Source organism: Metarhizium acridum (genome assembly GCF_019434415.1).
Source record: "Metarhizium acridum strain ARSEF 324 chromosome Unknown scaffold_29, whole genome shotgun sequence".
Lineage (NCBI taxonomy): Eukaryota > Fungi > Ascomycota > Sordariomycetes > Hypocreales > Clavicipitaceae > Metarhizium > Metarhizium acridum.
This window is the reverse complement of record NW_027094017.1, coordinates 2,115,991-2,130,843: the sequence shown is the minus strand read 5'-3', so window position 1 is coordinate 2,130,843 and position 14,853 is coordinate 2,115,991. Positions and strand designations below refer to the sequence as shown.

Below are 14,853 nucleotides of genomic sequence, written 5' to 3'. Positions count from 1 at the left end.
TCGACGCAGCCGGCGTGCTAACATGCATTGGCCCACGGAGAGTTACTTTTTTGCAGTAAAGAACAGATGGTAGCAAGGAGAAAGAATATAGAGTCCTTTCTCCCTGAACCAGATTTAGTAGAGATGCAGCACATCTCGCAATGATCATCAGGGGAAGATGCAATACTAGCTACACCATTCAACACTCGGCACATGGTCGTCCATCAAAGCTTCCGCACCCATCGGCTCCGCCGGCACGCGGGATAGTCTGCACCGAGCCCTGCCAGACTGTCATTCTAGAAAAAAAAGAGCACAGAGGGCATGCCATTGTACCGATAGCAGCTAGGGCAAGCCTTAGCAGCCCAGCCGGGTTTCGCTTCTCCAAGCCCTCATCTCACATGGGGATCCTTCTTCCAGCCAACACGTCATGGGACGATCGTAGCTTCACCCAGTCACACGCGACCGTGAGGGTGCTGGCGGTACGACCGATGGCTGTGATGGGCGAAAGCTGTGGCACTAAGCTCCGTACAATAACTCATGGCTTGCCGTGGCTCAAGTTGCATCCACCATCACACGTACTTTTCATCGGCCGACTGCCGGGCCGGAGGATTGCCATCACGACGACATCGTGCTTACCTCCAAAGTGGTGGCTATGTTCATCACGAGAAAATACAGTATGCTCACGTATATTCGGTCCGTCTTTGCAACTGTCGAATTACGGGAGAGGGGCCTTTACAATTCGGACATCGGGTCAACTCGTAAACACGCCGGACATTCACGTTGAGCCGTTGATACCAGAGTGCGGCAACAAAATCCCACCGCCAATTCCAAGGAGCGTATATTGCATCGAAATTCTGGAAAAATTACCCACACATTCCTACTCTTTGACATGAGCTCTAGAGAGACCAAAGACTCTGCCAGACGCTTGATCGGCCTGGCCTGGCCTGGCCTGGCCGTAGTACAGAGTGTCCACTTTGACGACACGTCTTATATCGGGAATACACATCATTGAGAGATCCGACAGTCACCACTGCGAGGGACATTGTGCCACTTCGCAAAAGGGTCATCGCAAGGATCCTTGGCCCTCACATACTCCACGGCGCCCTGAATCGTATGTGAAGTCGTCTCGTTGTACACTGTATCAATAAACTCAAAGATGAGATCAAACCCAGACGTCACCTACACACACACACACAAACAGTCAGCATGCCGAAACCGTCGGTCCGAGCCTCCAGAAGACTTACACCTGACGAAGTCCAAATATTACCGTCCACGGTCCATCTTGCCGGCGACACCCACTTCACGTTTGGGCCCATCTTGACAATCTCATTCCAGGCCGCCTTGTTCGTCGTGGCCCGCTTTCCATCCAGGACGCCGGCTCTGGCTGCAACGCCCGCGCCGGTGCAAGTTGTGAGAAGGTACTTGACCTTGGGGTATGTCTTGCGCACAAAGTCGACAACGGGCTCGGACGAGTTTCCCCGTCTCATGCCCAGCCCACCGGGGACAAGCAAGACTTCAATGTCGTCGGGCGGGTTGTCAAACGTATGCGTCGGGTTGAAGGAAGCCGTAAAGTTGGAGCCGGCCTTGTTCAATCCCCGGCAAGGGTGGCCGCATCCAGACGGGATCCATGGTAGCAGCAATGAAGTACAAATTCAGCTGCTGCGAGAGGGACAAGATGTACAAAACGTCTACCGGCCCGAAAACGTCGATAACGTCGAGGCCGTTGTACAAAGCAACTGCCCAATTCTTTGGGGGCTCTACCTCGTCAAGGATGGGACATGTCAGTATTCTTTTTTTTAACCTTTGGTAAGTATGATGGCAGCTCGTCGAGAGGATGGCTTCGTAAAAAAAGACAGTGTAGCCTGGTATTCAGGAGTGATAGCTTGCCTCACCTGTAACATTGCACGCCGTCCTGCGCATCACCTCTGCAGAGGCGGCCATGGCAAAAGCAGCCAGCCAGGTAATCAGCTTAAACTCCATCGAGATGAATCAACTCAAGAGCGACGATAGGCGGGGATATCATCTCCATAGTCTTCGTGGTTGCAACAGCAGCACCTGCAGAGGTTTATAATATCATCGTATTTGTTTCCGCGCACGGCCCCGACCTGCCCACTCGGCAATATCATGTCGCGACGCTCGGGGCCAATGTGCCGGTCGATCTTGGCATCCCGACGTTGAAAAGACTTGAATGGTGTGATATAGTGATCGAGTCAACTTTTCGACCCCCAAATTCAGCGCCAAGACCTGTGCTAGGTCCATATTAGACGCATGAAGCTTATAATTTTAAAGCAAAAAGGGGTTAGTTTTCGGCCATAAATCTCTGTATACCCTTGTTAGCGACATCTCAAGCTAGCAAGGGCTGCATAAATGCCTCATGCCACAACCGAGAATATCATACTGTACATACTATTGACGGTGTTAGATGCTTCAAGATGCTTGTTATCTATACGAACTGTTGGGATTAGGAAGTTCCTAACCAAAGAGGCTTAAATCCCGCTTGCTAGCTGCGCATATGACCCAACGAACAACTTCGGCGTCTAACACCTCCACGTGGCCTTAAATGCTGATGATATAAGTTCAAACCCCTTTGTTCTGTCCGTGAATTGGTCAATTGCGTCATGCACGGAAGCGGCCCGCAGCCAGCAGGTTAGATTTGACCCCCTTCATATAGAACTTCTAGCTGCAATAGCTGGTATAAAGAGCAAGTAATCTTACAAATCTTCGAACCCCCTTTTGATCGCGACATTTGTACCCGGTCGTGTCGAATATGCCCTTTCATCCCATGTTGTTCTAAGCCCCCTTCGTTTTGTTGCCACACAGAAGGGGGGGGATTGGCATGCCTGGAATCTGCCGGCTCACATTATATATTTCTGCCGGAAAGGCCGCTTGATGGATCTCGGATATTAATTAGGTAAAGGCGATAAAGGCGAGCCAACCAGATGGTAATAGTCCTCTGAAACACGATATTGCCCTTACAGAGGACCCGAAAGTTCCGAAGATAATGCGTTACCAGTACCAGATACAAAGTTCATCCAAGAGTCAATGGGTCCTCAATAGGACTGAATTTGACATGTACAACATGTACCAGGTACCGCAGTATCAGAAACTCAGTAGTCCTTCGGCAAAACAAGTTTTGTAAAAGTGGAAAGGACCGGGATTTGCCGTCGAGCGTTTACGAGTAAGTTGACCCGTGCGGGGCGTTGGTGCTGATATTAATAATGGCCGGCTGCTATGCAATGTGAACGGTCATGTCTTTCGAATGTCCAGACGACGAGAGAGCGTAGCCCTCCCCCGTACGGGGTCAAGCAACATAACAACTCTAATTTGTCTATAATATGGGTTTCTGCCCTATGCTCCAATTCCTCCCTCTGTGGCGGCTTCCTTCTCCTTTGCTTTTTGGGCCTTCTTGGCGGCGATTCGCTGTTCCTTGAGAAGCTTCTTCATTGCGTTCTTACTTAGCTCACCAGCGCCAGCTGCGTCGCCGGCAGGGGTAGCACCGTCGGCGGCCCCGGTGACTGGCACGACGAGGTCTGCTCGAGGAACCCGTGGGTTGCCTTTCCACTCCAGAGGGCGGACCGACATGAATTCGTCAACCACGGCGTCGCTGACTTTTGATCGTCGTTCTTGGAAAGTGCCGACGTATTTTTGGAGGTGTTCGATGCAAATCGCTTTAAGCTGTAGAGGGGTGAGTATACAGTTTGGTAAACTTTTGCGAGCGCAACGTACCTCGCCGGTGAGCAATTTGCCACTAGTGTATTCGTCCTTGATTCTCTTGAGCTCCTGTTTCATCCCGTTAGCGTAACAAGCTTCAACAGCTGCCGGACAAAATCGGTCATACATCATCATCCTCTAGGAAGAAAGTGAGATATTGATACGCAACATCGACATCAGCATTGCCGCCCTTTTCGCGGTGCTCCTCCAGGGTCTCCCGACCGCCCGAGAATGCATATCTAAACAAGTTAGCATACCGATTCGATGACTCCACTAGAATTTCTGGGTCACGTCTTACTTGTTGATCTTGTTCTTGATCTGCTTAGCCGTGTCGCTTAGGAAAATAGCGGAGTTGTCATCACTGGCCGACATTTTTGACCCAGGCCCTTGCAAAGCATCCAAGAATCGCATATGGATCAGAGCTGGCTTGGCAAACTTGAGACCTTGGGCACAATCTCTGGTCAATCGGAAGTAAGGGTCCTGGTCGATGGCACACGGGATCAAACAGGGAATAGAGCTGGTCTTCTTCTCGTCATCACCAAAGATGTGAGGGAATGAAGATGCGAATGACGTGGCGCCTTGGATGCTGGCAAAGTGAATCTTGCCGATATTTGAGCTGCCATCGAAACCGAAAATCGCCTTGGCAGTGTTGTATGTGACTCTCTTGGCGAATCGAACAATGTTCTTGTAGAATGCGCCTCCAACGTAGGCAAAGTCGGAGAAGATGAATGTCTTGTTGGGGTCAAAGCCGGCGGCAATAATGTCCTTGGCATTGGTCCTGCTGTACCCCATAACCTCTTCCACAGTCCGTTTCTCGGAGAAGAGATACTTTTCGTCTAGTTACTGTCAGTGATATATCCCACGTGTCCAATCTCCGAGGACTTACCATCTGTCAACATGACAATTAGAGGGACATCGAGCGTCTCCTGCAGCCACCTAATTGCAGGTGAATGTCAGTTGTACAGATTCCGTCTTCCGTCTTGCCTCGTCTTGAATACACGTACTTGACGAAGTCAAACACTTGAGTGTGTCCAATGTGCATGCTGTCACTGCTAGGTCCACGACCAGTATACAAAAAGAAGGGCTCATTCTAGTAACAAGTCAGTGATGATACAAGGCGTGGTCGAATGTCAATTGACGAAGCATACCTTCTCATAGCGGTCCAGAATCATGTGCAAATCACGATGACTGAAGAAAATACCACGGCGCATAAACCTGTGAGGCTTCTGGCCGGTGACCTTCTCCCAGCGCTGAAGCAGTGCATCGTCAATCTTGCTGGTGCCAAACTCGTCAATGAGCTTGGTATAGTCAATGGCCTTGACCTTTCCGTCGTCACCAACCTCGCCCGACACTGACCAGGGGTTAATGTCCTGCTTGGAAGGCTTGGTGTCTTCCGACGAGGCAATGTTATCGGCGGGGACGTGGGCAACCGTTGCGGGAGCGGAGGCCATGGTTCGAGAAACCCTTCAGCTGTGCAAAATATCCAGATCTATTCCAGTTTCTCGTTCTAGAAGAGGAGTCAGATGCATGCGGCAATGGTCTCTGCAATTACATGCGTACCTAGATAAATGTGTCTCAACAGGGAACAGTCAAATGGGCGCCTCTAGAGTCACTCGAATGTCCAGGGTGCAAGCAAGGCGGGGCAGTTGGGAAGATTTCACTTGGTGGCATGGCATGGCGGGGTTTTTTATTTCTCTTTAAAAAAAAAAAGAGAAATGATGGAGTGAGAAGTCTGCCGTCGCACCCTCGCTGTTCCTGTGCGTTGTCAACAGCCCGCTGGCGCAACAAAAAAAAAGGGGAAAAAAAAAAAACGCCAAATTGCGAGGAAAATAAACGAAAAGGCATAAAATACCTTGTTACTTATATTATAGCCACATTCACAGTACTGTTAGCAAAAAGTACTTCCTGGTGATGTGCATTTTATAGAATACTGTTTTTCGTAGGTACTAGGTGCTTGGGCCACATGCACCTAGGAGTACTACCACCTCAGAATGCTAAGAAGTGAGTCATACTGACGGCACATCTTGAGCGACTATTTCTCACGAGTAGCTCAATTTGTATACAGTCTCATAATAATACGTTTTTTTTTTCAGGCATTTTGTAGTTTGCAGATCTTACGTGTTGGCCTTTTCTGCGCTTTCCTAACGTTGGCTAATGTCCCGCCGCAGCCCAACCTAAGCTGGCTGGCAGCTACATCACTATATATTGGTACACCAGAGGGCTGCCCCGCCATCGACATCATCTGGATGAATACTTTTTTGGGCTCTTGCGCTTCCCACCCGTTCTATTCGCTTTGGATTACAGCAGGCGGCATTCTTCATTCTCCCTCCAGTCCAACCTTTCAGAATCTCCAAGCAAGCCAGCAACAAGCATCGCCCGCCATGTCTCGCCAAATCAACCAGCCCTCCAACCAAATCAAGCTCACAAACGTCTCGCTCGTGCGCCTGAAAAAGGGCAAGAAGCGCTTCGAAATCGCCTGCTACAAGAACAAGGTGATGGAGTGGCGCTCCGGTATTGAGACAGATCTCGACAACGTCCTCCAAATCCCCAACGTGTTCCTCAACGTGTCCAAGGGCCAGACCGCCCCCAAGGAAGATCTCGAAAAGGCCTTTGGCAAGGGCAAATCCACCGACGACATCGTCTTGGAAATTCTGAAAAAGGGCGAGTTACAAGTCGGCGAGAAGGAGAGAGCCGCACAGCTGGAGCGTGTGCATAATGAAGTCATTGGCATAGTGGCTAGTAAACTGGTCGATCCGAGGACAAAGAGGGTATACACGTCTGGCATGATTGAGAAGGCCCTGGACATGTTGAGCTCCCAGGCACACAACACGGATAAAGACAAGAGCGCCACGGCGAGTGGTGCGGCGACTCCGACTCCGGCCGCCGGCAACGACGGCGAGGCGAGACCCAGAACCAAGGAGCATAACTGGACCGGTGTGGTGACCACAAAGAGTGCCAAGAGTCAGGCTTTGGAGGCGATGAAGGCCCTCATTGCGTATCAGCCCATTCCCGTGGCAAGAGCACGTATGAGACTGAGGATATCGTGCCCGACGAGCGTATTGAAGCAGGCCGTCAAAGTCGCCAAAGGTGCTGCAAAGGAGGAAGACGGCGAGCAGAAGGCGCCGGGGACAGTCAAGGACAAGATCTTGGGATATGTAGAGCAGGTGGAGAATCAGGACGTTATGGGCTCCGAGTGGGAGGTCGTTGGCTTTGTTGAACCGGGAGCCTTCAAAGCCTTGTCGGATTTCATCGGGAATGAAACCAGGGGACAGGGAAGGGTCGAGGTGTTGGATATGGCTGTTACGCATGAAGATTGAACGGCAGTCTAATAGATAAATTACGAATGATACCCATGCCACTCTCCCTTTGAGTGAATCTCTGCCATCCTCACGGGCTCTGATACTGCATAAACATGATGTTGATGACTATTGCTGACGGCGTAGCTTTTGTTTGTTCATTGGCGAGGACCTCGAGGGAGAATCCATTAGCTGCCAGTAAACAAGAGACCCAAGTCATCTCCAGATGGACCTCTTGCGATTTCGTCACCTGCGCTTTTTCAGCTCAGTCAAGGCCCCCCCCCCCCCCCCCCCCAAAAGAAAAAAAAAAAGGTAATCAACCATCATCACGACATGTGACACATTTGGCGGAAGCTCTTTTAAAGCAAAGCACGAATTTGTTTTGAATACTTTTGATTCATGACCTCTGATCTAGAGTACAGCTATAAACCAAGCTGCATGCCCGAAAGCAAACCTCCGTGTCCAGATATGCGCACAAAGATGGAATAAACCCAGTCCGTCACGCCTTTCCACACCCATCCCAATGCAGTGATCGTCACAGCGTATAATTTAACCACCCTTCTTCTTGGAGACACCGACAGTTCGGCCACGGCGACCAGTGGTCTTGGTGTGCTGACCACGGACACGGAGACCCCAGTAGTGGCGAAGACCACGGTGAGCGCGGATCTTCTTCAAGCGCTCCAAATCATCACGCAGCTTGGAGTCGACACCGTTGGCCAAAATCTGCGAGTCCTTGCCGTCGACAATGTCGCGCTGTCTGTTGAGGAACCAGGTGGGAATCTTGTACTGGGTGGGGTTCTGGATAATGGTGACAATTCGCTCAAGCTCTTCGGAGGTAAGTTCACCGGCACTATTGAAAGCACAATAATTAGCACTCTTGCTCCATCTCTATATTCTTTTTCCTCTTTCTTTCTTTGTTTTTTTCGTCCGTGGCTAATGGAGGAGTCTGAATCGTACCGCTTGTTCAGGTCGACATCGGCCTTCTTGCAAACCAAGTTAGAGTATCGGCGACCGACACCCTTGATCTTAGTCAAGGCGTACATGACCTTCTGCTTGCCGTCAACATTGGTGTTCAGAAGACGCAAGATCTATTTTCCCCAAGTGTTAGCTTCTAATGTTACCGAGATGAAGAAAGTAAATTGGTTGGCGATATGTTTGAAGATTTCGCGGCCGCCACCGAAACGACCGCAAGAGTTTGGCTGAAATCGTCGAGCAATCGCCAATCAAAGGAGGGGCAGTGCGTTACTTACGAACTGAAAGTTCGTCTTCTCTCCCGAAACGAGCGACATGATGGGCAACTGTACCGGTCGTTGCCGTGTGCTCGATGATGGACAATGGATTCGGGTTGAAGGGAAGAGAGGCGGAGATTTGTCTTCGCTCGCTTAACGAGGTGGAATTTTCGACCCTGTGGGGGCACAAGTAGGGCAAGTGGTGGTGCACACACCAAAATTACCGTCACGGAAATGTGCACGTGATGAAGACCTGTGTTTGTTGAGAAGTGGGCTTAGTTATTGTCTCTCGGGAAATTTTGTTTTTCCGGGAATTCCGGGAAATGAAGTTTTCAACCGAAATCTTCAGACAGCCCATGTCCATAAACTTGGGGCTTCAGAATCAGGATGTTCACCAACCATGTATGGTAGTATGACGCGACAGCCAGGTAAAGTCGCGGGATGATTCTGGCCCGCCCATCTCGGATCTTAACTCACCGATCTCTTTGATGTTGTCGGGGCTGTTGAGATTGCGAACAGCCTTAGGTACAGACAGCTCTCCCTGCGGTAGGTGTTGATTCTCGTAGCTTGTTTCTGTTCCTCGTCTTTTGCCAATGCTCGGTCAATCCATCTAGAGGACGGATCTTGAGCCGGATACCCTCAGCTCGCTGTGTGAGTATAAGACAAGAAAAACTTTTTACAACGTTTTTTGAGTACGAGGCCTTCAGTGACTTCGCAAATGGAGGTCATCGTAATTTATCAGTTGTTACATTTTTCGTCTATCCATTACACCATTTCCGCCTTGAAGTACTGAAGTACTGTTCATTACTTGTAGAAATTTATCTTCACACTCCTATGAGTATGGCAAACTCGTGTAGCACAATCTCAGCAATTGGTTGCCTTCCTGAACTCCCGAAACATGCAATACTTTGTATGCGCTTTTTCGTATATCGCCAATTAAATTGGTTATTCTTTCAAAGGCTCAACGCATTTGTCAAGTCCTACGACTAGTTAGCGCTCGCAATCAAGCATAAGCTCATGTACGCACTTCTCGTGGTTGTGTAAGCTGACTTGTAAGCAAATCCCAAAGGCACACACGATCCATTTCCACGCCATGGGAGTTACTTTTCGGCTGGACATTAATTACATGTACATCTTGGAGGCCACGCACGAGCAACAGCTCATCCAGGCCCAAAATGTCTGACATCCTAATGTTTCGATAGGCAAGAGGGAAATATGTCCGCATTAAGCTGGCACGTTCGTTCAAATGCACCAGCGTCGACTTGGAAATATTGAGTGTCAGAGACTCTAGCTTAAGCAACTGGGGAAGCAATTTGAAGGTATTTGCTGATTCTGGGCCGCACCAGTGGACCGCTATGTGGCGAACATGATCCTTGAAGTGCGAATTATGATTTATATGAGCAAGAAGCTCACAAGCACAGCGAAATCGGAACCTTCTCTTGCGAAAGAAGATGCGGTAAAACTCTTCACCCAGAGCCATACCTAACAGTGTCGGCAACGCCTTCATCTGAGAAGTCTGGAAGACATTGTCCCTGTCGAACCTGGGGCATCTGCAAGGTGACGGTTTCCCAGCCGGCACTACTACTGGCGTTCGAAATGTATTGTCGATTATGAGATCCAGCGTCCTTGCACGAATTTCTATTGGCATTTTCATGAAGGGAAAGCCTTCGGTAGAGCTTTGCCTGTCTGCGATTGCATGTAAGACGAGTGCCCAAGACTTGGCGCAAGTCACGACATTTTCTCACCTGCAATCTCCAGAATCTCTGTGCACATCTCGATAATGTCAACGCAAGTCTTGACCTCTGACGGGTCCTTTTTAAGAATGTTGGCACATTTCGTGATGGTATTTGCAACAGCGGCCCTTCGTCGAGGACTCAGACGAACTAATCTTCCGAGCTCTTCGACGTCGAGGCTTCCGACATGGTAACTGTCGAGGCCCTCGAGCAGGGTCTGGATATTTTTGGACAGCTGGTAGCGACTCGGGATGGCCTTTGTCTTCAAGACGAAGAAGGATTTGGAGGACATGATGGCCGGCTGGCTTTGATTGGCGTCCATCAGTCAAACGTCGTGGAAGGGAAACGTTGAAAGTAGAAGGTTCATCTCAGCTGCGGGATGGAACCAGGCGTCCTCCAGACATTGTTTTGATTCCTGTGGAGACGTTCGTTGACAGCTGGCTTCAAATATGGTAGGAGCAGCGAGCCGTGAATGTGACAGCCGTGACAGGTGGCAGGTTGAGATCGAAGTCACTTGAGGAACGTCTTGAACAGTGACGCATCGTTGCTCCTTCCGTTTGCGTGGTAGATGTCAGTCAGCTTCTTTGCGGTACGCAGGACCAAGAATCACAAGACATGGGCGTCAATATTGTCAAGCTGGTAGGGTATAATTGTGACACTGCCCAACAAACATTGCCATGACGTGTCGACCGTTCACGAGAAACAAAGAACTAAAAAAAGGATCATCCATCATGAATGACGAAAAGATATTCACCGGCAACGCTCACAAATAGGGGGTGGGGGCAGAGAGACTTGAATCTCAAAAACGGTGTATTATCGTCTATACCAATAAGGTATTCGTACTGGCCAATATTAGCTATGACTTATATTGGCCAGTACGAATACCAGACACCTTGGCTAACATAATAAAGAGCATGCCGATATGTACACAACAAGTAGATATAGTGCATAGGTCGGTAAATAAAACAAAGAACGCCGGCCGGGTCATCCCTCCATGACCGCCGATTAACCGAATATGCCAAATGCTTGATATGTGCCAATGCTGAATGCCCCAAAGTAACCCGTGGTCCCGTGTAATTCATGCCCGTTCGTATAATACATGCAGGCACTTTTTTGTATTCTTCGCCATGGCAGTGCCAACCATTGCGTAGTCGTGTTGTAGTAACCACAGAAAAGTGATTGGGATCGTGAGAGTAGTTGCAGTGGCAGTCTTCTATTGCGATACCTTGTATTCCTCTAGTTCCTCTAGACAATATTCTTCCATGTTCAAGGGGGAGAGTGTGCGCGGGAGAGTGAGAGTGAGATTGATAGTGAGAGTGAGAGACACAGAGAGAGGGTAAAGGTGGAGAGAAAGAGAGACCCTGCAATGCTGCTTGTTCTTGCTAGTGTCTTGAGTGAGAGATTGACGGACTTGGGTTATGTTGTCTCCCAATTCCCAAAGGTCTGCAACGGTCGTTGCAGGATGCCGGTCATTTGGAGAACAGTGCCGTGCCTCGTGTGCCTCTTCGGGGTGGCAGTGGTACCACCAGCGTATTGCAACGCCAATGTTCTGCCTTTCGAGTGGTGTCTATATTTATCGCCGTTGGCGCCAGGGCGTACTGACGCTCTCTCGCCGTAGAGATGCAATGCGGCGCGCCTATTCGCCTCTTCAGTCTCGCACCGAGTCGGGGTTCGGCGAGTCCGTCAGCGAGTGGCTGATCTCTGCCCTGTCGATCTCGAGACTGGGTGCGCGCGTGCAACACGGGCTCACACCAATAAAACTGGCACTTTCAATCTGGCTCGGGTCCGTGGCTCCAAAGGTCATGCTGAAATGGCTGAGCAATTCCTGATGCTTCAGATTTTGCAGCGTGAGAGGTCGTTGGCTGGGGTGAATCTTTTTGTCCTTTTTGTTCCTCTTGGATTCCTCATGTGAGTCGTCTTTTGAGCGGCGGCCAAATGCAAAGGTTCTGGCGAATCTGCTGCTGGTCGACTTGTGTACCGAAGACGTCTCGCTGGTGGTGGCAGTGGTTGTGTTGCTGTGTGTCTGCGAGATGGTGTCTGAGCTCTCGGACTTGCGCAAGGCACGACGAAATCGGTCACGGATGGCCATTGTGACAATCTTTGGCAGAGTATATGAGGAATTGACGAGCTTTGTTGCAACACAGGCGTAGACAAATATATCGCAGTCGAGGGAGGCTCAACAGAACGACAAGCTTGAAGGGGAGGCAGATCTACAACAATTATAAAGGAATCGGGAAATCTGGGAAGCCTGGGAAAGTCTGCAAGCCTCTGCTGGGGCGGCGCCCGCAGGAACCCTCTTGGCCTCGTCTTCGCGTGCATTAAGGCGACATGGTACTCCGTGGTTGGTGGCAACTCTTTTCGGCCCATTGGCGCCGGGTGGAGAGAACAAGAGCGAAAGCATGCTTGCGTGGGTTGACTGCGAGGCGTGAGGGCGGCCCTGCGTGTGGAGCTCTGGGGCTCTGGGGGCGCTGGGGTGCGGAGACGGAACTGATTCGGAGGGCTTGACGCGGTGTTTTCAAACTGCTGGGGTTTGGTTGGGAGGTGGCAGGCATCGGCATGCAGCAACTCGACCAGACTGCATGCATGTCCTTGGCCGACGTCAAAAAGTCACTCACTTGGCCCACGCGGTGCCGGTGTGGCTGGTGGAACAGGAAAAGAACATTGATGGAACCGCGAGCGACATCTGCGCTTCTGGGCTGCTCCAGGCCTAGGCCGTTTGCGGTGGAGCCCGACCAACGAAGTGCAAGTTCCCGTGGCTCCCATGGGCCGAAGGCACGTTACCTGGGGGCCTTCAGTGGGCTCTAGTGGGCTTGTGTGGAAACTTTGGCACCGCCACTGGCTGCCCCAGGTCTAGACTAGTGGTTCCATGTCAGCTCTGAATCTCGACTAGGCCGGACACCCGCGCTTTCCTTCCTGGACCGGACTTTTACACCGAGCCAGTGCCACCCGTCAAGCGTCAGACGGCCCTCGTCCCCGTCCTGAGGTCGACGACTGGCTAACCGACGCCAAGAGGGCGGGAAAAACTCTGCGCTTGTTCACTGCTCGCGCTGCCATTGCCGTCGGTCACAACCTTTGTCCTCGTGGCTTCGACGGGCGTACCGCGATATGGGTTCTCGTGCCGATCTAGGGTGGAAGCGCGGCACAAACTCGGAATGAGGAAAGTAGTTTGGGTCTGATAGGTGCTTGCCGTTTGTCCCGAGTCAAGTCGAGACACAAGGCAGTCCATACTCCGTACGTGTATGTGCATAACTTACTCCGTGTAAACGCCGCAATGATGGAGCGGAAGGTAATCGCTTGGTGCAAGGGCTGGGGCCGGACCAGGTTTGCCAAGATTACGGAGCACTTGACTTTGCCTGGGCGTCTGGATGCGGTGTCGACGTCATTGGGTCCATTCTGTGACACTTGACATTTGGAGTCCTCGGGGCCAGCTCGGAGGGCCACCAGTGCCACCACATCGTAGCAAGTACTAGAGTACATGTACAGACCACCTACCTGCCTGCTGATTGGCTTCCAAATTGTTCGCCTCGATGACATTAAGACCGGTCCCATTATTGATAGAGTGGTTAGCGGTCAAGCCAAACGGCAAACTGGCCGCAGGGCTCAGCTACGAAGTCCAGTAATCACTCACTGACATCAATGTGCCGTGGGTGGTACGCATGTACTTGCCATTTTTTTAAAAAAAGTTCTGAGGTTGCCGGGAGGTTTTTTGGTGTAAACCCGGACACGCTGCTGCAGCCACAGGTTTAGCGGCATCGCCCGTTCAGGCTAGGTGCCCCATGGTCAACGTGCATCACGTGACCATTCTGTATAAGACCTGAACGACTCTTGGCCCTGTCCACAAAGCATCATCCACATCTTTCTCCTTCTCAATGCCTTGTCCTTGGGCTGTTTCAGTTACTGTACCAAGCTGAAACATCGATAGATATATTCAGCAGAAATACATTTTCGTTAAGCGATTAGTTTTCTCATCTAGTTTTCAAGATCATGGAGTGATTGTGACTTTGGGTATTTGACTCTTAACCGAACTTTTTGTCATTCGACTGGGCAAACCGGTGCCATACCTACTAGGTATGACGGTAGAGGTTACATGAGATTCGATAAGGGATTTGTCGGTCACGATAAGAGAACTGTTCTGCTGTTGTGTAGAAGTCAGTTTACCTAAGTTTGCGGGTGCATGTTTTGACTCTCCTCGTTTTGTTCATATCTTCCCATTGCATCTCAGCATTGCATCTCCCAATCATCTTTCACAGTTCTTGATTTCTGAAGAATACTTGCAAAGAATAACTACCTCAAAGCTTCACAAAATGTCTCTAAAACGTAAAGTAAGCGGACCCACTCCAGATATGTTCGCTTGCTCGGTGGTGCTTGGCTTGACCTGACTCTCCATACTTTTACAGAAACCTGTCGATGGAGACTTTGAAGAGTACGATGACGTCGATATGCTAGAAACGTCCGAGAATGAGGAGGACTTCTCTGAGGACAGGTCCTTCACTTTAACGACGAGAACGAGCTCTCTGATAACGAGATTAAGCTCTTTAATGACGAGAACGAGCTCAAGGGTGACGATGATATCCCCGAAGACCACTCGATGTCGCGGAGGACTCTGACGATGATCAGAGTGAGTTCGTGAGCTAGTGAATGGCATGTTCGCAAAGGGCAAGTGGCAAGAGCAATTGACCGAAGTCACGAACTGCGAGCGACTCGGATGCGAGAAGCAATCTTCCATTGGCACACAGTTTTGCCAAGAACACGCGATGATGGCCGTTGACTTGAGTGTCCCTGTATCACATGTGCGAAACGTGGTCCGGGAGAATTTAAATCGCAACATGAACTGCCATTAGCTAACCCCAGATGACGCTAGACGGTGGTTTGAGGACCCCTTGACGACATTTGGAGTCTTGTCGG

At 50.4% G+C, this 14,853-nt stretch overlaps 6 protein-coding genes across 6 annotated transcripts; 1 reads left to right on the top strand and 5 right to left on the bottom strand.

The window, feature by feature from the left end:
- Positions 1–984: 984 nt before the first annotated feature.
- Positions 985–1,466, bottom strand: J3458_004744 (uncharacterized protein; the record flags this gene model as incomplete). The annotated part of the gene is made up of 2 exons (XM_007814287.2): positions 985–1,158; positions 1,224–1,466. 2 exons carry the CDS (start codon positions 1,464–1,466, stop codon positions 985–987), a joined length of 417 nt encoding a protein of 138 aa, XP_007812478.2.
- Positions 1,467–1,515: 49 nt separating this feature from the next.
- Positions 1,516–1,959, bottom strand: J3458_004743 (uncharacterized protein; the record flags this gene model as incomplete). The annotated part of the gene is made up of 2 exons (XM_066118392.1): positions 1,516–1,736; positions 1,872–1,959. The coding sequence occupies 2 exons, from the start codon at positions 1,957–1,959 to the stop codon at positions 1,516–1,518; spliced, it is 309 nt and encodes a 102-aa protein (XP_065976996.1).
- A 1,368-nt stretch (positions 1,960–3,327) lies between these two features.
- On the bottom strand, positions 3,328–5,141 carry WRS1_1 (tryptophan--tRNA ligase; the record flags this gene model as incomplete). Its single annotated transcript, XM_007814286.2, has 7 exons — positions 3,328–3,654; positions 3,706–3,759; positions 3,818–3,929; positions 3,989–4,526; positions 4,577–4,626; positions 4,695–4,780; positions 4,839–5,141. The coding sequence occupies 7 exons, from the start codon at positions 5,139–5,141 to the stop codon at positions 3,328–3,330; spliced, it is 1,470 nt and encodes a 489-aa protein (XP_007812477.2).
- A 639-nt stretch (positions 5,142–5,780) lies between these two features.
- Positions 5,781–7,288, top strand: J3458_004741 (uncharacterized protein). The gene has a single exon (XM_007814285.2). The coding sequence runs from the start codon at positions 5,937–5,939 to the stop codon at positions 7,005–7,007; it is 1,071 nt and encodes a 356-aa protein (XP_007812476.2). The 5' UTR covers positions 5,781–5,936; the 3' UTR covers positions 7,008–7,288.
- Positions 7,289–7,535: 247 nt separating this feature from the next.
- Positions 7,536–8,275, bottom strand: RPS18 (40S ribosomal protein uS13; the record flags this gene model as incomplete). The annotated part of the gene is made up of 3 exons (XM_007814284.1): positions 7,536–7,836; positions 7,944–8,074; positions 8,237–8,275. The coding sequence occupies 3 exons, from the start codon at positions 8,273–8,275 to the stop codon at positions 7,536–7,538; spliced, it is 471 nt and encodes a 156-aa protein (XP_007812475.1).
- A 3,321-nt stretch (positions 8,276–11,596) lies between these two features.
- Positions 11,597–12,037, bottom strand: J3458_004739 (uncharacterized protein; the record flags this gene model as incomplete). Its single annotated transcript, XM_007814282.2, has 1 exon — positions 11,597–12,037. The coding sequence occupies one exon, from the start codon at positions 12,035–12,037 to the stop codon at positions 11,597–11,599; it is 441 nt and encodes a 146-aa protein (XP_007812473.2).
- Positions 12,038–14,853: the final 2,816 nt, after the last annotated feature.

Coding starts and splice junctions, on each gene's coding strand:
- J3458_004741 (XM_007814285.2), top strand. CDS start 5,937: ATGAATACTTTTTTGGGCTCTTGCGCTTCCCACCCGTTCTATTCGCTT.